The sequence below is a fragment of the Salvelinus sp. IW2-2015 genome, linkage group LG6.2 (genome assembly GCF_002910315.2).
Source record: "Salvelinus sp. IW2-2015 linkage group LG6.2, ASM291031v2, whole genome shotgun sequence".
NCBI classification, from domain to species: Eukaryota; Metazoa; Chordata; class Actinopteri; order Salmoniformes; family Salmonidae; genus Salvelinus; species Salvelinus sp. IW2-2015.
This window is the reverse complement of record NC_036846.1, coordinates 8,021,498-8,043,783: the sequence shown is the minus strand read 5'-3', so window position 1 is coordinate 8,043,783 and position 22,286 is coordinate 8,021,498. Positions and strand designations below refer to the sequence as shown.

General features: G+C 41.7%; 4 protein-coding genes and 1 long non-coding RNA gene across 21 annotated transcripts in view; 3 read left to right on the top strand and 2 right to left on the bottom strand.

Moving 5' to 3' along the window:
• LOC111965776 (phospholipid-transporting ATPase ABCA1) overlaps positions 1 to 2,047 on the top strand; it is a 44,220-nt gene extending 42,173 nt beyond the window's left edge. The window contains exons 36-37 of the mRNA XM_023990060.1: positions 257 to 500; positions 689 to 2,047. Of these exons, the coding sequence (XP_023845828.1) occupies positions 257 to 500; positions 689 to 844 (400 nt within the window). The 3' untranslated portion in view covers positions 845 to 2,047. The remainder of the gene's footprint in view (positions 1 to 256; positions 501 to 688) is intronic.
• An 87-nt stretch (positions 2,048 to 2,134) lies between these two features.
• nipsnap3a (nipsnap homolog 3A (C. elegans)) lies at positions 2,135 to 7,073 on the bottom strand. The gene is made up of 6 exons (XM_023990062.2): positions 6,871 to 7,073; positions 4,578 to 4,785; positions 4,154 to 4,315; positions 3,227 to 3,376; positions 3,019 to 3,105; positions 2,135 to 2,896 (listed from the first exon to the last, which is right to left on the bottom strand). The coding sequence occupies exons 1-6, from the start codon at positions 6,943 to 6,945 to the stop codon at positions 2,820 to 2,822; spliced, it is 759 nt and encodes a 252-aa protein (XP_023845830.1). The 5' UTR covers positions 6,946 to 7,073; the 3' UTR covers positions 2,135 to 2,819.
• Positions 7,074 to 7,164: 91 nt separating this feature from the next.
• LOC139027971 (probable pancreatic secretory proteinase inhibitor) lies at positions 7,165 to 10,170 on the top strand. 3 transcript variants are annotated; one of them, XM_070444221.1, is made up of 5 exons: positions 7,165 to 7,710; positions 8,838 to 9,054; positions 9,239 to 9,273; positions 9,441 to 9,553; positions 9,881 to 10,170. In XM_070444221.1, exons 2-5 carry the CDS (start codon positions 8,997 to 8,999, stop codon positions 9,924 to 9,926), a joined length of 252 nt encoding a protein of 83 aa, XP_070300322.1. In that variant the 5' UTR covers positions 7,165 to 7,710; positions 8,838 to 8,996; the 3' UTR covers positions 9,927 to 10,170. The 3 variants fall into 3 exon arrangements, with proteins under 3 accessions (XP_070300322.1, XP_070300323.1, XP_070300321.1); XM_070444222.1 differs by lacking the exon at positions 7,165 to 7,710 and having other exon boundaries at positions 7,725 to 9,054; positions 9,242 to 9,273; XM_070444220.1 differs by lacking the exon at positions 7,165 to 7,710 and having other exon boundaries at positions 7,730 to 9,054.
• A 50-nt stretch (positions 10,171 to 10,220) lies between these two features.
• On the top strand, positions 10,221 to 13,931 carry LOC111965775 (exosome complex component RRP40). The gene is made up of 4 exons (XM_023990059.3): positions 10,221 to 10,713; positions 12,397 to 12,546; positions 13,068 to 13,219; positions 13,396 to 13,931. The coding sequence occupies exons 1-4, from the start codon at positions 10,396 to 10,398 to the stop codon at positions 13,601 to 13,603; spliced, it is 828 nt and encodes a 275-aa protein (XP_023845827.1). The 5' UTR covers positions 10,221 to 10,395; the 3' UTR covers positions 13,604 to 13,931.
• On the bottom strand, positions 13,652 to 21,034 carry LOC111965774 (uncharacterized). Of its 15 annotated transcripts, XR_002896329.2 has the most exons (8): positions 20,530 to 21,034; positions 20,145 to 20,248; positions 19,705 to 19,814; positions 18,652 to 19,322; positions 16,240 to 18,387; positions 15,990 to 16,048; positions 13,961 to 15,535; positions 13,652 to 13,739 (listed from the first exon to the last, which is right to left on the bottom strand). It is a non-coding gene; the product is annotated as an uncharacterized lncRNA (long non-coding RNA). The 15 variants fall into 15 exon arrangements; XR_011480098.1 differs by adding an exon at positions 18,437 to 18,557 and having other exon boundaries at positions 13,961 to 18,245; XR_002896327.2 differs by having other exon boundaries at positions 13,961 to 14,685; positions 14,770 to 18,387.
• Positions 21,035 to 22,286: the final 1,252 nt, after the last annotated feature.

Sequence of the window (22,286 nt, the reverse complement as noted above, 5' to 3'; positions counted from 1 at the left end):
GAATTTTTTTTTGTAAATCTAGATGTATTTGTTTATAATTCTTAACAATGCTTTTTTGTATGATTTTGTAATCATTTGAAAGGGAGGTGCCTTACAAGCCTCTCAGGGTTTTTTTTTATTTTTTTACCTCTCCTGAAATCTCTTTGTTTGCCTTTTAAACGCTCATCTTATTTTCTTGTAAGCAAAATGTTTTATTAAATAATTTGTTCACCTTGTCCCCCCCCCCCATATTTTCTCCTTCCCTCTGTCTCTCCAGGTTCGGAGACGGATACACCATCATCCTGCGTGTGGCGGGGGCGGACCCTGACCTGCCGCCGGTGATGAAGTTCATTGAGAGCGAGCTGCCGGGCAGCACCCTGAAGGAGAAGCACAGAAACATGCTGCAGTACCAGCTGCCCTCCTCGCTCACCTCCCTGGCACACATCTTCAGCATCCTGGCCAAGAACAAGGACCTGCTTCGGATTGAAGACTACTCTGTGTCGCAGACCACACTGGACCAGGTATGACGCCATCCGTCACTGATTTAAGGCTTTGTGGTCAAGAGTTGTTTTCGTTGAGTTGTGATTACAGCACTATGCATGTTTGTCTTTCTGCATGTTCTTTTATTAGTAGACTGGACATAGCATCATGTACGCTAATGAGGGTTGGAATGTACTGTGATAATAGCTTACACTCTCTTCTCTACCAGGTGTTTGTGAACTTTGCCAAGGACCAGAGTGACGATTACCACTCAAAAGACAATTCAGTTAAGCGCAAAGAGGCGGTGGTGGACACTACCCCGCTCGGCTCGCGGCAGGCTGAAGATAAGCTAACCGAGGAGAGGCTAAAGGAGAGCTTGGTGTGAGCAAACAGACACCATCTTCCACCCAAAACTGGAACCCGCAAACAGTGTTGGACTGAGTTTATGTCCTTGTATTATTACAGTAGTATTTTAATGTTTTAATTCTTCAGCCAGGTGTTGCCCTCGGAAGGAAAGCTCAATGCAAGTCAATGCAAAGTTTCCCAATCGTGCTGAAGCGAGTTGAGGCCCAGAGAGCCCTTCACGATAGTCATTAAGGAGAAAGAGTATTAAACTTGGAATAACTGCCATAATTTTATTATGTGCTTCAGCAGACGTTATGCAGTGTATATTTTTAAGGAAACTGTGTTCATGTCTGTGTAATTCCAATTAACTGGTTTCTACCAATAGGAAAATAATTCAGGGTCTGTTTCTTTTGGTTTTGTTCTCCAAGACCAGAATTACATGATGAAGAATCCCAATCATTTCTGTGGCCAAGGGCTGTACTGTAGAATCTGAATTTGTTTTGAAAGATGTACCTTTTATTTATATATTAATGAATATATAAAACAAGGAATTGTTTAATTAAATGTTTGGCTAAGTACATTGTGGCATTACTGTAATTATGAATGTTCTTCCTTGTAGTTCAGTACCTATTGAAACACTCCAATTGCAGAGACTAAGTACACTTTTCAATGTACACTATGCAAATAACTACAAGTTAAAAAAAATATATATAAAAAAAWAAWTATTTTATAGCTTTTTTACAGAAAACTAAAAGATTTGTTTGTGGGTTAAGACGCATTATCAACATTTGCAATGAATACCTCAACGCAACATACCACAGTGCCCTGCCAGACAAGCTGTTAAGGATACTTCAGTATTTTCACCACCTAACCACTAGGTGAAAAAAGAAACATTCCCTCCATGGGTTGATAATCAAGTGCCATTTTATTGTGAAATTCATTTTGTGGTCATTCGGGTAAAATTACTCAGTATTTTGAAACAAAGCTTGCCTGAAATGAGGGCAGTTCAACATTCCAAGCACTTTATTTGTGGTGTTAATTGGAATATTGTTTTTGCACTGGAATTTCCACAGACTGTATACAATTGTTTGTTTTGTTTTTGATCAAAAAGAAAGAATCCTACCAAGAAAATTATTTATTTAATAGCTGTTTATGTTTTTTATGTATTGAGAAAGGCTGTGGGAATGTCTGTTACTCGCCCTGTACAATACTTATTTACACAATAAAACCCAGCAAATCGTCAGTCCTGGCAAGTGTTTTCCATTCTCTTAATCTTGTGTCAACATGGATATAAACTTAATCCTGTCCAAAATCACATTTTAGCAGAATGTTTCATTTTGAAATATGTCTTTATTGGTCATACATTTTCACATAGCCTTCTTATTGACAAAGGTTACGGAAAAGCGCATTCTAGTCCAGGCAAGTATTCATGTGGTATGTACACGATGAATAAGGCACAATTATCCATACCTATTAATATAGTATGAATGGCGCTTGTAAACGCCAGAGTAGTGGGTTCGATTCCCAGGACCACCCATATGCAAAACGTATGCACGCATGACTGAGTCGCACACATCTACTAAATGGAATATATTATAATACATATAATATAAATCTAATCCATTACTAACATAATACTCTTTGATTCAGGACAGAGGCATTTCATAACAAGCAGTTCTTTACAACATATAAATGCATTTCACAAGAGCCATCTATTGTTAAAAGACTGAACAGTCCTCAGTAGAATGAAATAAACAGTGTTATAGCCAAGGTCCTAATTATACTTGGTCCTGAGTGACTTATATATTGACATCAGTATAACATTCATAATTACAAGTAATACATTGTTTGAGTGCTACTGTCATCACATTTAGATGATATGATCACCATTGGTTGATTGATTTAAGAAATCTCAGTAGCATTTTATAACCTCTACTTGGGTCTATAAACAGTGTAAGACGCATATTAGATCCAGTTGAGGTTTAGTCCCTTTAATCCTGGGTTTCAGTGTGAGATCACTTGAGGGGAGAGTAGGGGCAGGGGAACATGAGTTTGTTCGTCTGCGACTCCAGATAGGTCACACTCTCCCTCACTTTGGGGAGAGAGATCATGAGAGAGGTTTGGAAGAGTGCAGATAGAAACTAAAATGTGAATAGAGCTGTCAAAATTCCCTTTTCTTCTTGGATTAAAAGGGGAATAAATTAAAGGGCTTACCGGCTGCCACCACCCTGGCATCACCATGGGCTTTGTGGCGTACTGCTGCACGTTGGTCCGGACTCTCATACCACCACAGGGCATTGACTGGCAAACAAGGAGAAATCCCATTCTGCCTCACACTCTTGCATTCATATTATAATATCAGTGTTGTTACACGTGTTAGATCATCCCATCCTGATAATCATTGACCCGATTGTTACTGTACCTTTGTTGAGTCGTCCAAACTCGCTGTGAAAGACCCCTACCAGGTGGGCGTGCCCACAGGCAGCGTGGGTACTGACTGCAGCCTGGAAGGCCTCCCCCCACACTGCTGGGCCCCCTGGCCTCATCTGGAACGATGCCAACTCATATACCCCTGAAACACACACACCCTTAATAATATGAAACATATCCAACTATCATAATTTCTTAAACCAACCCCTAGCCTCTACAAACGCTTTAAATCTAGCTCAGTGGTTTGGCAGAACACTTTTATTCCAGAGCAGTTATCTGTGTGCATTCAACTGTCGAGGGTGATGCAACATAGCACTACAGATCTGTGTTGAAAGGAACTTTTTCTTAATTGGAACACAGTGGTTTTGTTGACCAAATCTGTATGAATGTCATGTGCTGTACATTTCAAAAACTCATTTTAAATGAGGCTAAAGTGCATCAGTGTGTAACTCCTCCCTGTGGGGAAATCACTCATTTACATTTCAATCAGTAAGCAGACGCTCTTATTCAGAGCGACTTACAGTTGCAAATTAGGTTTAAGTGCCTTGCTCAATGGCACATTGACAGATTAGTCACCTAGTCAGCTTGGGGAATTCAAACCAGCAACCTTTCGGTTACTTGGCCAACATGCTAAGAAGCGAGGCTACCTGCCACCACCTCCTTTGGGTAAACAGGGCTGATTTCATTTCCTGCTAAAAACACAAGGTGCTGTCCTGTACTTATGAGGAATATAACTACTCTAAAAAACAGTTCTGTTGTTTACAAAATGTGTGCTAGATTAGTGTTGTCCAAGGAAATAAACACAAAAGGTCAATGCACACGCACAAATAAGAAGGGAGAAGTTCTGTTTTTCTGTCTCGGGAGAACTAAACTCAAACAGTGTCAGACAAGAGGGTAATTATTTAACTCAGCTACTCACCACCTTCCTTGGGAGGCCTGTCCACCTTGCTCCAGGGCACCAAATACGTGACCTCGTTGTCCTGAGACATGAGCATGGGCATGGCCTTGGAGATGTACTCCTCAATCCATTTGGGGTCCTGAGCCAAGGATGCGCGCACACCTGCCCGCTGAGCATAGCTGTCTAGATAGCAACACAACAACAGGAGAGACAGTGAGATATACTGATGATACAATGGCTTATTTTACATTGTTCTCTGGGCTTGAGTTCATGCAGGTTCCCTTACAGTCAATTTAGGATTCAGAAATGCAAACATGAGTGCTTGCTTATTGTAGGTGAATATCCATTCCTTTATACAATTTCAATGTACAGTATTTCCTGAGTTAACTGAATTACACATGGAATTGGCCTCAAAGCCCTAGCTTGGTCTCTGCCTCCTCCTCACCATACTTCCAGATGTGGAAGACCTGGTTCAAGCCTCCGTACTCCACACTCCAGTAGCCCAGGAGCTCGGAGTGAGCAGTACGCAGGTGGATCTTCTCATTGGTCAGCTTGAGGAAGGCAGCGTTCTTCTCTGGAAGGATTCTGTAGGTACGGAATTCATAGAAGGTCCCATGTTGCTGCTGGGGCCCAGTGGAAATACAGTCTAGAGGCTGACAGGAGAGAAGTACAGTCACTGCTGACACCCTGTGGTCAATGTGGCTTTTACATGAATTCCATGGTAAGCGAATTTTGCTGAGACAGATTTCTAATGTATACCGAACAAAAACTATTGATTTCAAAGTTTAATAAACCATAGAACTGTTTGCACAGGAACTACTTTTAACAATTTCCACTGAACATTTTACAAAAACACATTTACAGGAAGAAATGTGCATATCCAACGTTTGGTAACAGAATAAAACTGAAGGAGATTTTACAGAWATTCTGTTAACAAACTTTTAATCTGCAGTTTTTTTTCATGTACTGTGTAAACTGTTCAAGGTAGTCGTTGTGCATAGTATGGCTTGTTAAACTTTGAAATCAATGTTTGTTTATTTACATTTTAAAGAAATTGGGTGTCTCAGCATAATTCCATTACCATGGAATTAATTGCCCATTACTGACAGCATGAAATTCTAATACGATACTATATGTATTCTAATTTATCTCTTCATTTCATTTTGTTTTGTTTGAGGGACCCAGCTGGATACTTTATTCAGTGTCATGACTTAAATGTGGGTTTTAGTCAAACCTTTGGTGTTGTCTTTCCGCTATTTATCACGTTAAATTAATCTTAAACTAATTGCCTACTCCTATGAGCAAAACTATTCTGGTCCTGTTTCCCGATACCGATGGAATTTAGGTTAACCTTTGTTTTATTGATGCATCGTTCCTCCAACRGCCGGAGATACACGTTTCCCAAAACCAAAACACCACGCAAATACATCGTTGGAGCATGTGTCGATACTGATATGATCGAAAGAAAGGGGGCCCTGTTCTCGGGTCAGCTTTCTGAATGCAAATATAACTTTTACATTTGAATTATTTCACAATACTGACGACGGATCAGCTTCTAGATAAATATTATCGTTTACGGCTACAAATATTGAGGTGTCTTATTGCTTACCCAATAAAATGCACTAAATCACTGATTTGACACGTCATTGCGCAGTTAGGCTACACATAAAATATATTGAGACAAATTACAGACAGTAAGTAGCCTGTAGCAAAATATAACTAAATTGATTGAACATGGAATGTATTTCAATATGATTGAAATAGGCCTACGGTTTATATTTTAATGAAGTCATCTGGGTTTTCATTTGAAGCATATTTGTATACTTGCTTGTTTGTATCAATTGCAAAGACATTGGTAACTTTGTATTTGTAGTCAACTTTGTTCTGAAGTTATCTGCGGTCACAGATTGATAAACCCAATATTTAGCGGAGATATTCTGTGTAGCCTATAGGCCTAAAGTGACGCGATAGGGCAAAAAAAGCATATACGAAGCACTTAGCTGTTCTACGAGTGGTCGGAGGCAAAAAAATTTGACTACGAGCGTTTTCAAGTGCAACGTTAATATCGATGGTTTTGGGAAACAGCTCGGAGATTGAACGATGAACATAGCCTTAAGATGCTTTTGGAAAACCGGGCCTTAGCGTTTTGGAATCAGTTTGCTTCCCAACCTTTCATTCAGTTTGGTCCAAAGGTCTGTTGTACAGTGGAGTTTGACTTCTCCCTAGCAAGCCAGTCTAAAATGTCTGCAGTGTGCATTAATTATATTGCATAACGTTACTCGTACTCTTGCGTCGAAAATCTAAGACAATGTTACCTTATTATGCAAAGTTAGATATGGTAAATAAAAAAACAAGTCACACATACTGTATCCTATAGGTCCATGGTAAATAAAACATGTAAAATGCATGACATTTTCTCATTGAATGACTTAATGAAGTTAAGGCAATTATTTGTCAAAYGACGTGAAATGAATAATAGTGCCATCTGCCGACCGGTTGGGCTACATACACCGAGGGCAAATCTCTCCTAATTTCCAAGATTTCGCAATACCACGCAGATATTGCAAAAAGCGTTGGCATAAATGAAAACTGAAACTCACATTGATTTTTGTCAAACCTGATGACTGTTATTAAGCTACAAACGTGAACTTTTAAAATAACGTGAACAATCAATTTGCATTGGAATTTGCCCTCATCGCACTGTCAAAATAGTCCAAATTATAATAGTCCAAACTTACCACGTCACCATTTTTCAAACAAATATTTTCTATAARCCTTGACGATCTGCGAAAATAATTTCTTACTGTAAACATTTCGCTTGAAAGTTTTTATAATAAAACTAGTGTTACAAAAAGTAACCAAGAGCACCTTGCGAGTTCAGTCAGAGAGGATGGCGGAGCGAGACGTTTCACTCTCGTCCAAATCTGTACAAAATAATGAATTTATATGGGTTTATTTTGGACMTAAACTCCATCGCCTGCCTTTGTTGGGCGGAGACATGAGCATATCGTCATTATATACAAATCTCTGGTTCAGTAAACTGTTTTTGAGTTGTMCGAAGAGGCGAAGCGAGAGGATTKACTCCGCCCAAAAATGATTTATTCTATCCTTTTTTTGTATGGAAGTCTATGAGAGTGTCGAATTTAAGTGAGGCTAATTTGATCGAATAGAAGTTTCGTAGTGTTTAGTCTGTTACACATATGTTAATGTACTGATATAAGTGGATGCACTTGGCTTTCCGAAAAACAACTCAGCTATGCCTGTCGTTCACAGGCGTATCTGCCCTCTCATTGGCTAGAATGGTCCCACCCGATCTCAATTGCMTACACCCAATTGTGGACATGTATTTCCATTGTTAGAGCGGTCACTCGGCTATCTTGTCAATATAATAGATAATCTTTGGCGTTGTGCAGTTGTAGACTACGGAAACCGAGAGAAGCTCAAATTTAGAGATCCATGAGAAAAAAATACTCATTTGAGCTACCTTTCCGATATAAAAGATGGTCTAAGGGAGAAGATAAAATGTCATTTGGTAACAAATAGTAAGAATGAAATATGGCATGTATATCCACACTTGGGTGAGTTAAAATATTATGAATAATAATAAAGTAAAATAAGAAAAGTATAATTTACTATTCCGAATATTTAATCCAACCAGGATAAGACCACCCCCCCTAGAGTCTGATTCATCTCAAACTTTCGTCCTCCCTGTCACTAATTTTAGGATATAGGGAAAGGGGAATACCTAGTCAATTGTACAACGGAATGCATTCAACTGAAATGTGTCTTCCGCATTTAACCCARCCCCTCTGAATCAGAGAGGTGCGGGGGGCTGCCCTAATCGAAAACCACGTCTTCTGCTTCCGGGGAACAGTGGGTTAAYTGCTTTGCTCAGGGGCAGAACGACAGATTTGTACCTTGTCAGCTCGGGGATTCGATCCCGAACCTTTCGGTTACTGGCCCAACGTTACCTGACCGTATTGTATTAAGCCTTCTGTGACAAAATTGTTATATAAATCATATTTGATTGAATGTACATAGAAGTCATGTGTTCCTTCAAAATGAAAAATAATTATGCGAATGAGAGCCTCATTAGCACAAAAAAAAGGGGTTGTCGACGTTGCAGCCGACTGACTGAGCTACAAATCACCATGCATCATAAATAACTACTCATTATTATTTGTAGATCAGGCAGTCAGTCACCATTTACCCATAATGCATCATGGATTTGATGCTCTCGACCACGGCCAATATAAGTAGGCCAAATATAGGCCTAATAAAACCAAATTAGCCTGCCATAGAGGTGAAAACAAGACCAGGTCATATTGTTGTGGGGACCAAAATATTACAAAATCGGTACAAATTCAGTGAACATAATGTACGGTCTTTAATTCAGTGCTTTAAAAAAAACGTATTACATAGTAAGGTTTGATAGTTGCTCTTGGTCAACATGTATGCATTTCATCATSAACAACACCAGTGTCACACCCCCGTTTTTATAGGGCGCTCAGCAATATTTAGKCAGTAGGAATGTTCATCCCTTAATAAAGGCCTGGACAATAGGGGGGCTCTGTCGTAACTGTTGCTGGCGGGCTGGTCAGGTGCAATGCCGTCAAAACATCAGCTTTACCCAACACAGGGTCACATTATTTCACAGACAAACAGACGCGACCTCCACTATATGACAACGCCTCTCCATCCACAGGGACTAAACCAACAGCAGACCTTAAGCAAGGCACATCGCAGATAATACAGAAGCAAAGGAGACATAGAGATTATATTGTACTTTTGGAGCTGCATTCAGTAATTGGACCTATACCAACTATTGTTATCAGTTGAATTGGATCTCTTTTGGTCAGACTACATGAACATGATTGGGAAAACTCTTTTGCTAGTCTGTCTGGCTGTCTTCTTTTCTGCAGGTAAATACATTAATGACTATTCTGTACATAATTCATGTTTCATTTCCATTTAGGAACTGTAGTTTGTCAAAACATGACAAAGATTGTACTGTCGATTGTACTGTTCATTAGCAGTTATGATAATAAATGATAGGTAGTAAAGAATAATAGGTTAAATTCTACTTGTGGTAATATGTCGCATTAGCAGACRCAGCGGACCAATCCAGACTCTACAGGAGGGTGAGACTTCCATTCAAATATTATCATTACAGTTCCCTATACTAATGTGGCAACTACAAATTAATTCATGAGAATGTCCATGCATGACTATAGACAACCAGGGTTGGTTTAGTCTTCCAGGTGGTAAGATGATATCATCTTGAAATGTTATTTTATTCTTTTACTAGCCATCTTGTGGGGATATGAGCCAATCCCAGGCATGCCCGCTCAACTACTCCCCAGTGTGCGGTAATGATGGAAACACTTATCCCAACGAGTGTTCTCTGTGTGTTCACCGGCTGTGAGTCTACCATATATCAGTTTAATTATACTGAAATGTTTCCTCTCTAATTGTTTGGGTGTGCTGCTTATCTCTGTAGCACCCCCAGCGTCATCCGCACACAGTTGTACATTTTGTTATAGCCAGTAAGCACAGGGTGGTGCTACAGTAGCCTGGTTGCAGGATCTGTACAAAGAGATCTGGCGACTAGGCAAGTGATTTTCTACCCCACCTATRAAAAAAGATCTATAGGAAACATAGAATTAGTCCACTGGAAAGCTTTATAAGAGATGTTTTGCTTGCTTAAAAAAAATCTTACTGGCTGTTGCTCTCTTTGTCTCTCTTAAGGGAAACCAATGCAGACATCTTGATAGTGAAAGACGGAAGTTGCTGAAGAGTAGCCTACTCAAGTAAAGATGATTCCGCTGTGAATGTGATACTATTATCACATTTATCTTTGATTCTTTCTGTGATTGTAGAAGTCGTTTTTTATGGAACACTCATGCACAGTACACACACACACACAATCATTTATAATCATATTTATTTGTATTAAATCTTAACACTATCTTTGTAAAGAATAAATCGATTTCAGTCCCAGCTCCTGTGGAATATTTTATCATTAAAGGTCCAGATGCTCCTTATTGTGTCCACATGGTTTGTTTATTTGTTTGTGTTATATTGTCCTATTTTATGTAATTATTCACGTAGTCACCCAATTTGTAAGTCGCTCTGGATAAGAGCGTCTGCTAAATGACTTAAATGTAAATGTAATGTATGTTGATTGGAATACAATACACAAGATATTACACCTACAGTACATTTAAGTCACATTCTTGGTAGTAGTAACTTGTAGTAACCACATGGGTGCGCTACAACAAATATCCTTCCGTTTTTGCTTTTTCTTCCTCGATTTCCTGTGTCACATTTATAGTTTCCCCTATCAGAAGTGCACATTTACAGACATGCTGAGTTGTTTCAAAGATAAAGTTGGTGATGTTTTATTACCAGGAGACGTATTTTCTTTTCAAATGCCTGAAAGTATCACCGACAGCAAACCCGAGAAAGTTGTTTGTGGACCAGGGCTTCGGCGAAACGGAGATGAAGTTCTCGTTTGCAAAAGCGGAATCCTCCGACATAAACAACCGAATCTGTACTGGATAGACTCTCAGCAAAGGAGGGTATGTATCTATGGAATAACTGATAAATAGCTACCTGTCCTAGATGGCTAGTTATATCATTCAGGGTCAGATTCATTATATGCGTTTGATGAAGAAACGCACGATGCGTTGGTAACCACGTGTTTTACAAAGAAAGGCGCATGCCTATGGTATCTGTAGAGTTTGGCTACTATATTTAGTCAGCTAACGTTAACATCTTTGTCACAGTAAACAGGCAATTCACAACCCCAATACAAATATGGTCTTGGTAGGAATGAGGTAAAGGTTGGTGAAATTGATGGCATGCATGAACATTTTGCACTCTAGTAACGTAAACTCACTCACTTTTGTACATCGCCTTGGTCCGTACAATTGACCTTATTTYAGCGCCCAAAAACGTAATACTTCCAGATCAACTGTAATGTCAATACCATTGTAAAGCACAATTTCTCCCCTTTCCAACATAATCAATTACATGACCCCCACGCGGCCCGTTTCTGCATAATTCAACAAGGCAATGAGCTCCGTCGGGTCTTTAAAAAAATGGCGGGTGGGGAAGCGAAACTAATGCGTGATAGTGAGAAGGAGAGATGTGGGAAAATTGCTTTTTTCCCCCACTCGATCTGTCCAACTTATCAACTTATCGTCTCTAAAATGTAAATAAAACACTATAAAGAGTTTATATAATGTGTCATTACATACCTATTTGAAGGTTTGTGTCGAATTTGAATCGGGTTTTTAGGGCAATGCTAAAGGGATCTTAGAAGTAAACAGCGCAAAAAAATGACTAGGTATCCCCCCTTACCCAGTCACTGTCCATTTCTTGTTTTTAAACAACGAGAGAAGTGCTACACCTGGTGGAGAGAGATTAAGACAGAAAGAGTTGCTTTGTGCGTGCTGTACGTTACGACATGACACGATGTAATGGAGGGTCTGCTTTTTTCAACTTTTCTCCAATACTATAGAGCCATTACCATGTCGATCAACGTTTGAATAGAAACGTAGTTCACACCCCCGATTTTGAAGTCAACACAGTCCCATTCGTTTTCTTTTTAGCCTCGTATGAATGTTGCGGTTGCGCACATTTGTATGGAATGGATGACAATCTTCCACCTGCCAGAATCCCCCTCCCCTCCCCTCCTCTCCCCTCCCCTCCCCCCTCCCTCCCCTCTCCCCCCTCCTCTCCCCCCCCCCCCCCCTTCCTCTCCCTCCCCCCCCTCCCCCCTCCCCCCCCCTCTCCCCTCCCCCCCTCCCCCTCTCCTCCTCTCCCCCTCTCTCCCTCCTCTCCCCTCCCCTCCTCGCATGAAAAGCGGCTCACACTCAATTCTTCATTGCTGCGACTTCCTTGCAAGTTGCGATTTCTGCTCTTCACTCCTTTGTCAGTTTAGCCTACATTTCACTGATCTTTGTGTCCTTCAAGGCAGCTGTCAATGATCAGTTAGGCTGCGTTTAATTGTGTATGGTGTTTTGATCGCGGGGGAGGCACTAGTAATGCCTGCAGTTCAGTTTTCAGTGAAATGTAGACTAAACTGACAACGGAGTGAAGAGCAGAAATCTCAACTAGCAAGTCGCAGCAATGAAGAATTGTTTGTGCGCGTTCACGCGAGGAGACAGATGTCTGTCAGGGGGGAGATTTTCGGCACAACACTGGCGGTGTCCTTTTCAAGTAAGTTATGGACTCACTGCTTATTTCCTCTCGCCCAGTATGTTCCAGGGAAGGGGGAGAGTGTGATTGGCATCATAGCTGCCAAGTCAGGTGACATCTTCAAGGTGGATGTAGGGGGGAGTGAGCAGGCGTCACTCTCCTACCTCGCCTTCGAGGGGGCTACCAAGAGGAATAGACCTAACGTGCAGGTCAGTATTGTCACAAACACTTCTTTATTCTTCCAGGTGGAAGGTTCACTATTTTACAACTTGACGTTAGATGGTTCTTCACCCTAAAAAGTAGTCTATGGCCCAAGAGAAAAGGTAATCCAGGGCTTTTCTTTAAACAGCCACTACAAACTTCAGCTAACAATCAATTGCAGGCATGTGAACATGTTAAAAAAAGTCAAATTCACCTGAAATCAATTCAAATCAACTCCATATTTGGTTTGATGTTACTTAATGGTGATTTGGCACGAAATAAAACACGCTCACATACCCCCTTCACTTCCATTGATGGTTAGCTTGTGGTGGCTGAAGTTTGTAGTGTCGGTTTTTAAAGAACTGAAACATGGATTACAGTTTCTCCTGGCCCATAGACTACTTTCAGGGCGAGGAACCATCTAACATCAAGTTGTAAAATAATGAACTACTCCTTTAAACGTYGTCTTTCAATTTAAAGTTTGATGGCACTAGTCTTTCTCAATTTTGTTTCTGTGGTGCCATTGCAGGTAGGGGACCTGGTGTACTCTCAGTTCATCATTGCCAACAAAGACATGGAGCCGGAGCTGGTGTGTATAGACAGCTGTGGACGAGCCAACGGGATGGGGGTGTTTGGAGCAGGCGGGCTTCTCTTCAAGGTGTCCCTGGGACTTGTACGCAGGTATGTCACAATAATAAAACCAGTCTATGGTCATTTAGCAAGTGTTATTCAAAACAGCCTCACAGTTAACATTCAGCATATGATCTACATTTTACAAATCTATCTAAACATCCTGTAATGTTGCACCACTCAACATGACCCTGGTTCTGAATAGTAATTGTCCTCTCTCTATCCAGGCTGCTGGCACCCCAGAGTGAGATAGCCAAGGACCTGGAGAAGATGTTCCCCTTTGAGATTGTGGTGGGGATGAACGGGCGGGTGTGGGTCAAGTCCAAGACCATCCAGCAGACCCTCATTGTGGCCAACCTGCTGGAGAGCTGTGAGAACATGACAGCGCAGCAGCGACAGACGCTCTTCAGAAGGGTGGCCGATGGATCCATCTAGGCTAGGGGACCACTCTGCTCCGGAGAAGGATGTTTGAGAACTGTCTGAATTAGTGGGGTTCGTCTCAATCATTTGAAGGCAAGGAGGCATTGGTGTGGTTGTCTCCTCTCCTCTGTGACTACTGAGCTAAAAGGACCTGAGTGATGAATGCAGTGTAGATGAAACTTATCAAGTCAAAGGGGATTTTGACCCCAGTGTGTTTGCACTGTGTGAAGAATCAGATTTTTTTTTTATTTTATTTTTTTTACATATTTTGTTCAACTACATTGAGAAATAAATAATGAATCTGGGTTAATAAAAAATAAAACAAGTGCTCCTGTTCAAACCAGTCCACAAGGGGTCACCACTTTCAGTTACCTTTGCTAGCTGTCATCTTCTGGCAAGAAGTCAGACTCGGTTGATGACTGTATGTAGGAAAACACCTCCCGTACTGTGAGGGAGGGGTAACAAACAGATCAGTTAACATTGAGCAGGACCTATTCAAGGTAGAGTGATGAATTCCCTCACACACCCAGCCTCATTTCACTATCTTTTTCCAACTAAGATTGTGTACATACATTACACAAGTGAAGGATATGAGGGGGTGAAATCCTAGTGTGGTATTGTTTGCCAGTAGTGTTATTACTGTCCAACTGGTATACTCAAAGGAGGCCAAGGTATAGTTTTATTTGAGGAAGTCAAATATTAATATTAAACTGACAAACCAAATGCTGCCCACATACTTGGTGATATCAGGAGTTCTTGAGGGTGTACTTCAGATCACACTTTAATATGCAGTGACTCAGTTAATCAAGACAGCAGGAAGTGATAAAGACATGATTTAGTGCATATGCAAACAGACATGGTTTTGTAAAGGAAAGCATAGATTGTGGAGATATGGGCCTACAAGGATCAAAGTTACTTTTGTCAATGATCCTGGAGGTACCATCCAAAGAAGTCCACTCGCTCTCCAGGACATCCAGCCTCTCCCTATTCCCTCCAGTTCTCCCACACAGCCCTATACAGAGACTTTCAAACTAAATCATGGGTTTTGGCATGATAACTGGAACCACTGATATAGTAGCACGTATTGGCCATGCCAACTGTAGAAGCATAAACAATTATTACTACACAGAACTTTGTTTATATTTCATGCATTGATTCAATTATCAAAAAAATTGCTCAACTGCTTGTTGAGAGAGAAAGCCTAAGCCTCTGGGAGAGCCAGAGCCAAACCAGGAGGGTTGGGTTGGCAGCCCTAGCTTAAGCAAAGCAGCTCTTTCCAGCCACTCCCTGGTCCTTGGGGGGAGACAGGTCGTGTGGATGTCTCTTTACAGACCCTTCTCAGCTCCTGCAGCTCTATGACCAGCGCTATCATCTGCAGAAAGGAACAAGTTCATCTACTCCTTGGTTAGCCACTTGCTCAATGAAAATTGTGTCTTCCTACATCAAAGTGCAGTTACCAGTAATAAGTAACTACACTAACTAACACTAACAAATCAAGTTATTACATGATATCAAATAAAATGTAGACCTTACAGTGAAATGCTTACTTACAAGCCCTTAACCAACAATGCAGTTAAGAAAATACCTGAAGAATAATAATTAAAGCACAGCAGTAAATAACGATAGCAATGCAAATAGTCTGGGTAGCCATTTGATTAGCTGTTCAGGAGTCTTATGGCTTGAGGGTAGAAACGGTTTAGAASCCTCTTGGACTTGGTGCTCCAGTACCGCTTGCCGTGCGGTAGCAGAAAGAACAGTCTATGACTAGGGTGGCTGGAGTCTGACCGCCTGGTATAGAGGTCTGGATATAGATATATGGGCAACTTGGTGTGAGGTGATACTAAGAATTGGATTACGATGATGCCATGAACTGACTGGACTGGCTACCATTGGCTCGTGCTGCCATGAATTCCAGCGATTGACCAATACCAGCCCCTTCTCTCTGTCCTGAGATGAGACACAGACGAGGAAGGAAGGTATAAAGTTAAGCTTCATGACAAATACTGGTCCCAAGGGCAACAAGTCTGCCATCTGTGGCTACACTCTTAGAAAAAAAAGTTGTTCCAAAAGGGTTCTTTGGCTGTCCCCATAGGGGAACCCTTTTTGGTTCCAGGTAGAACTCTTTTGGGTTCCATGTAGAACTGTCTGTGGCAAGGGTTCCACCTGGAAGTAAAAAGGGTTCATCAAAGGGGTCTCCTATGTGGATATCCAAAGAACCCTTTTAGGTTGTAGATAGCATCTTTTTTTCTAAGAGTGTGCCTCACCGCCAGGACGTTCTCCGCCGGCGAAACCGAAGTACATCATTATGTAGTAGATGGAATGGAACGCATGGAAGACATTTATGTGAAACAGGGAGGTGTATCTATTCAATCTCCACATAACTATTTGTTATCATTCTTACCTGCTGGTGTAACTCTTGGGTTATCAAAATGAAGATTTGCGCTAGGGCTCCTGCAGGTTCTGTACATGGAATAATTGGGTTGCATTAACATTGTATGAATAGTAGTTATTTTGGATTACAGTCAACGTCTGGTAAATGCAACTTTATTGCACTAAAACAGATTGCACTTACAGTATCTGAAGTGCACTTACAGTATCTGAAGTGTACTTATCAGGAGTCGATTGTGGAGCAATGTTAACATGAAACATACCTAGTTTGACGTTGTGATGACTTGCCAAAGTCTGCAGTTTGTATCTCCGTTGAAATTAGCAGACATGGGGCCGTTAAAAAGCAACAGGGACAAGTATACACTGAGAACACAGAGAAATCTTGGACTGTGATGACGTCAACGGAAAATCTCATGACAGGGTCCTCATCCCATTTCCACATAATGAGAGAGAGCAAGAGAATGTAACAGAAAAAGATGGAAGAATAAAGAGAGAGTGTGAGTAAGTGAGTAGGAAGTTTCCAGCTTCCTCAATCAAGAAGGATTGTCTGTGCGGTCTGTGCCAGTGTGGAGTCATGCAACGTTGCATCAGCCAGACAGCCATAAGTACATGGTTTTGGGCACATACCTCTCAGTTGCAACAAATAAAATTAGTGCAAGCACAGCTGAACTGTAGGGGGAAATTAGTCCAGTATGCTCCAAGAATAAGTGCCAGGATTGGTCAGTATGAATGTAATAACATTATGTAACACCTATTCCTGAGTAAGCAGTGTACTTGGAAGTGAAAAGAACAGAGGAAAATATGAAGTAGCTCAGTTGGTAGAGCATGGTGCATGCAACATAAGGATAGTGGGTTTGATTCCCAGGACCACCCAGACCTAAAATGTATACACRCATGACTAAGTCATTTTGGATAAAAGCAACTGCTAACTGGCATATATTATTATGATAATAAAGTGAAAATACAAAATAACCGTCTTTACATCTTTTTCTTTGAAAAATACTGCTATCTAAGAGTGCTTTCTTTACATCCTGAACGTAGTTCTGTCTTAACCCTTCTCTCTGATTAGTCCTTCATAATGACATCATTATCACCCAGCTCTGACTGGTCCTTTCATAATGACATTGTCATAACCCTGTTATCTGATTGGTCCTTTCATAATGACAGTGTCATATCGGTGAGAGAAAGTGTCTAGCCCTGCGGTATTCCAACCATGTCTTCCCAGTCTGCATATCCCATGAATCCATGTTTATGTGTCCTCGGTGACCAGGGCAGTAAAAGGCAGTGCACCGTGGACCACAAGCTCAGGGCCAAAGAAAATAGTCTCGGAGAGGGATTAGTATTAGCTTAAGCCAGAAATCAAAACTCCTCACCAGCCTCAACAATAAATAAGAACATGTCAGAGTCCTCAGACTAAGACAATGGCACTGTGTCAACCAGTGTAATGGGGTGTTACATGAATAAATGGACATTGGTCATGGGCTTTGTGGCTGTAACAAGCTTGCTGTTACATAAGGTTGTTATAATGTATACATAGCCAGATTTGAGCACAGCTGTTAAAGAATGGACTCTCCAGATTCCCCTCTTTCCCCTCACAGACCAGAGGCAGAGACTGTCTAGAATTATCTTTGATCAGCAGTATTCTAAGCCAGTGAATCCTCAGAAATCCACAATMCACATAACTCATAAGTATGTCTATAGCTTGTCTATTCAGCATGTGTTGGCATGATACTGGATGGTGAAGCATGTAGCACAGTAAACTGCAAAAAGTAGCATCTTAGCTTAAAAATGGTTCTCAGGTTGCATGAACTTTACTAAAGCGATATTTTAACATGAAGTATAATAAATACCATGGCTTAATAATATCCCAGGTAAAAAGTCTTTTAAAAAGTTTGTTATATAACATTTTTATATATGAAATGAAAGTTTGGGAACTGCTGAAGTGGGGTTTGGAGGAGAGGTATGTTTGAAAGGAAACATCACTCTGCCACATGTTAGACTGCTTCAACGTGACATGGTGCTGTAGGAAAGGACTCCCAAAGAGGCAGTTACCTGGTTCTCTTCCTTTATTTGTTTGTGTGCCAGGCTTAGAGTGGGTCACCTCATGGATCTTAAGTCCTCACTGAATTTTGACTGCAGATGAATAACAGACACATTATTCCCTTCCGCTCTCTCTTCCTCATCTTGTTCCTCCATTTCATACACGGCACTCTCCTCTCTCACCCTCTCCTCCTTTCCAGAGATTTCCACATTCGTTTCCCAAGTGCTCCTAAGAGACAAAAAGATTATAAAGGACGAGCTTCTGGCTCGTCCTTTATAAGTCTGACCATTTCAAAATTGGACTGACAAACCACTGTTTTTTGTTCCTCCGTTAGAAGTCTGTTTCTTCGTGTTCTGGAGCTATCAGCACTCTGACGATGCAAAGAGTGAAAACAATGAGAAAAGAAAATTCTCCATTACCTCAAGATAAAGGTAGAGATAATGATTCCATCCCAAATCCACCCATACTCTCTTTGCACGTATGAAGACCATAAGGTTTGGATAGGCGTAAGGCAGCAATACGGAGAACATTCTACCCAGCCTATCAGAGAGCAAAGTAGAACCATATTGATTTTATCCATCTGATTCTTTCAGCTCTCAAAGTGCACCAATATTAGAGGCTGGGGGTTCCTTACMCAAGGGCTGAGGGGTGTCCTTGTTGAAGCAGCTCCTCCCGCTCATTCTCCGGTGCCGCTAGGAGAACCCTGAGCAGGCGTCTGTCACTCTCCATCAGGGAGGTCACTCCTCTGMAGACCCCAGCCTCTGTCTGAGAGACCACCTCCCTTTACAGGGACTCATTCATCTGCAGATCATCAGCCAATAAAGCGGTGTTACATAAAATAGTAAATGTCTTTACTGTGGCATTATTATAGAAACAACTGTTGTGTGACTACTCACAACTGGTGTGATGATTGGTAAAACCTGACTTCTACTGGTTCACMACCACTTTCAGTTTTCTGTTAGCCTTAACAGGTGAGGCCTGGGTTAGATACTACTGAGAYGTCTGGCAAGATAACATGCTTCTGTACAAATACGAAGTGTAGAAGGGACCACCTGCATCCATTTTGGGTGTGAATCCCTGTACCAGTTTAGTTGGTTTGGTCTCCCATGGCTCCACCTGCTTGCTACCATGTTGCTCTGCCTGTGTGGCCAGCCTCTCTCTGTGGGTCTCCTGGAGGCTGAAGCGTTCCTAATACAGCTGGGAGTGGAGGGCTTCCATACAGGCCTCTGAGGCATCCTTTCCCTGCTCCACCAGCCCCTGCTAGGCCCTARACTCCTCCAGCAGATGCTCAAGGTTGTCTCGCTCCTGAAAACACCAACAGTTTCTTGGGTTAGGGCCCAAACACAGCAGTGTCAGCCATCCAGAATTCTTTTCTCATGGTGTTTACATGATCGGTGTCAGGGGTGTCAGAGGTGTCAGTTTTGTAATGTTATTAGTGAACAAAAGGATGAGATACAGAGTGATTTACTTTCAAATGTTGACCTTTGTCCACTGCTTGAGAAATAAGCTAGGTCGTAATATTATGGTCCTCCCTCTAACACTGTAGAGGAACGGTACCGACTCAATTCTCCTGATTGACAGACAGAGGTCAAAATGAAAGATATTTCAGTGGACATATGACTTTCATAGTGGGCAGCGTTCATTCTGTCAATGGGAGGCTAGTTTCCTATGCTTATGAAGGGCTTACAGGAGTCAAGCTGGAATGGTCCATTCCTGTGGAGACACTTTCCCCCAGAACAGAAAACCTGGTCCAGTTGGGCGCTAATGATCTCCAAGTCCAACTCTAACCTGCCCACTCTGAGGACATGAGACAGAAAAGTCCTGAGCAACATACAAAAAGAGAGCCCCCCCCCAAAATGTTTTTATTATTATTTAACTAGCCAAGTCAGTTAAGAAGAAATGTCTTATTTACAATGACGGCCTACCCCGGCCAAACCCTAACCCGGATGACGCTGGGCCAATTGTGCGCCGCCCTATGCAACTCCCGGCCGGTTGTGATACAGCCTGGAATCAAACCAGGGTCTGTAATGACACCTCTAGCACAGATGCAGTGCCTTAGCCGGCTGCGCCACTCGGGAGCCTAATTATCCACTGCACTGATCAACAAGCACCATAGTTATTCATTACCTTCTGTAAAGGTCACCACATGGTGGGATGTAGACATTCCCTGATAACAGTCTGGGATGGACTTTTACTGGTCGTTTGATCTGCCGAAGATTCAAAACAAGTATCTGTGGGGGAGGCAATTAACAAATATGGGTCTAACTATGGCACAAGTTAGCAGTTACCCTATGAGAAAGGAAATCCACTCAGCTAGGTATTTATTTAGATGTGTCATTAGCCTAAATTCCCTTCCTTTAGAATCCCTGATACAAAATGGAACAAAAACATACTGGAATGTGGCAAGTGTCATAGTGAGCTGGAAACCTACCCAGTCCATTCATAGATCAGTGGTCATGAAGGACACAGCCTATACTACAGAACAGGTGGCAGCAGCAGCAATGTCTATTACCTGGGGTAGTGCATGTCGGCTCCCTTCGCCCATTCTCTGGAGCAGTCTGAGCCTGTTTCTGTAAGGCACTTTAGACCCGAGCCAGACTGACTTCCAGATCTCTCCTACGCTGCTCTGAGTCCAGGAGGCCCTGAAAGTCAACCGTCCCAGGTTGGGTGAGTTGAAGTCAGCCAGGTGGCGTATCGTCCACGGGGTTGTATAGTGGAAAAGACTTCGGCCTCCGCTGCCAACCTGTGTCAAAACCCCTGCCCTCCATATCACTGCAGTGTTCACGACACCACCTACGGGTAACAGCTTCAAGCTGGTTGTCTCAACTCAAAACTGCATGAGTGAGACTGATGCAATGACGAAGTAGTAGTTACCTCTCACCTGGACATGTTTTTTTTCTCTTCACTAAATAAAATGTAGAAATCGGTTGGCTTGTCTTTAGTTTAAAAGGTACAGAGGGCTACTCTGCCTGCCCCTACACCTTTGTCCCATCAAGTATCCCATTGCTCTGTGCAGAGGACACTACTGGCCAGTTCCAACACTGAACATTAACCAAGAGGGCACTTGGGTCAGCCAGCTAAACTCTAAGGCTGGGACAAAAATAATGGTGTGAGGGGACTTTTGGGGACAGTTTCCCAGGCACAGATTAATGTTCTCAATTGAGACTTCATTCATTCCAGGGCTTGATCTGTGTCATGGAAACCACCCCAAGTCTTCGACCCATGATAATGAATGAGAAGACGTTAACTTAAATATTTAATTACCTAAACAGATTCTTTTTTAAATCGACACCAAAACATTGCTGCAAGTCAGTATACATTTTTGAATGAAAATGTGAAGAGCCAGCAAAAGATTTACAAAGACACGCATTTGTAGAAATCACAAGCATACACATACATGCACACATTGAATCATAATGGAAAACATGAAGAGAAAAACAGCGTGATGAAGCCTTGCAGATTAGCCAGCTAACTTTTGTAAAACAAACTAAATTCACACTTGACATACAAAATGCTGGCTCTCAATAAAGGCMATTGTCTATGGGGAGGTACACAACTTGGCTTTAGCCAACCTATAAAGACCTTAGTTTTCAACCCTGAAAGAGCCTTTGGGTGGATTGATAAAATTTKATAAAAATTGTATGCATTGCACATAATGCATCCCTGCATGCAAGGCATCTCCCATGTCTTTAGAGCGTTTGTGTGTGGCTACCAGACAGAGTGAGGTGGTATGTGGTGATGAGGCCTTTAAGATATACTCAAGGAGGCAACCACTCCAAATTTAGAGTATAGAAATGTGTTGCATAGAGCTGACACAATCTTCTAGTCGCCATGATTGTACATTGTGCTCATTCTATATAAAGGATTTCTATACGCAACGGTCCACCATAGTTGAATAAGCCCACGATATTGGGTTTCCTGGCCAAGCCCATAAGGCTTACAGCTTGAAGAGGAACCCAGTGACATCATGACCATTCTCTACTTTACAGTGGAAACTATAGGCTGCGCGTGTGTGTGTGTGTGTGTATATATACATAAGGCTTGGCTGCTTCATTGGAACATTCACTACAGAATGTACAGTAGGCAGCCAACTATTGTCCAGTATCTGGGAAAACACTTTTGGGAAACAGCTGGGGAATTACTGACTATGCTTCAGAGCTTAATGTACACTCATCCCTCCTACTAAATGGTCCAAGGTCCAGTATTGTCTCTAAAGTTGAGGTCAGTAACCGAAAGGTCACTGGTTGGAATCCCCAAGCCAAATACGTG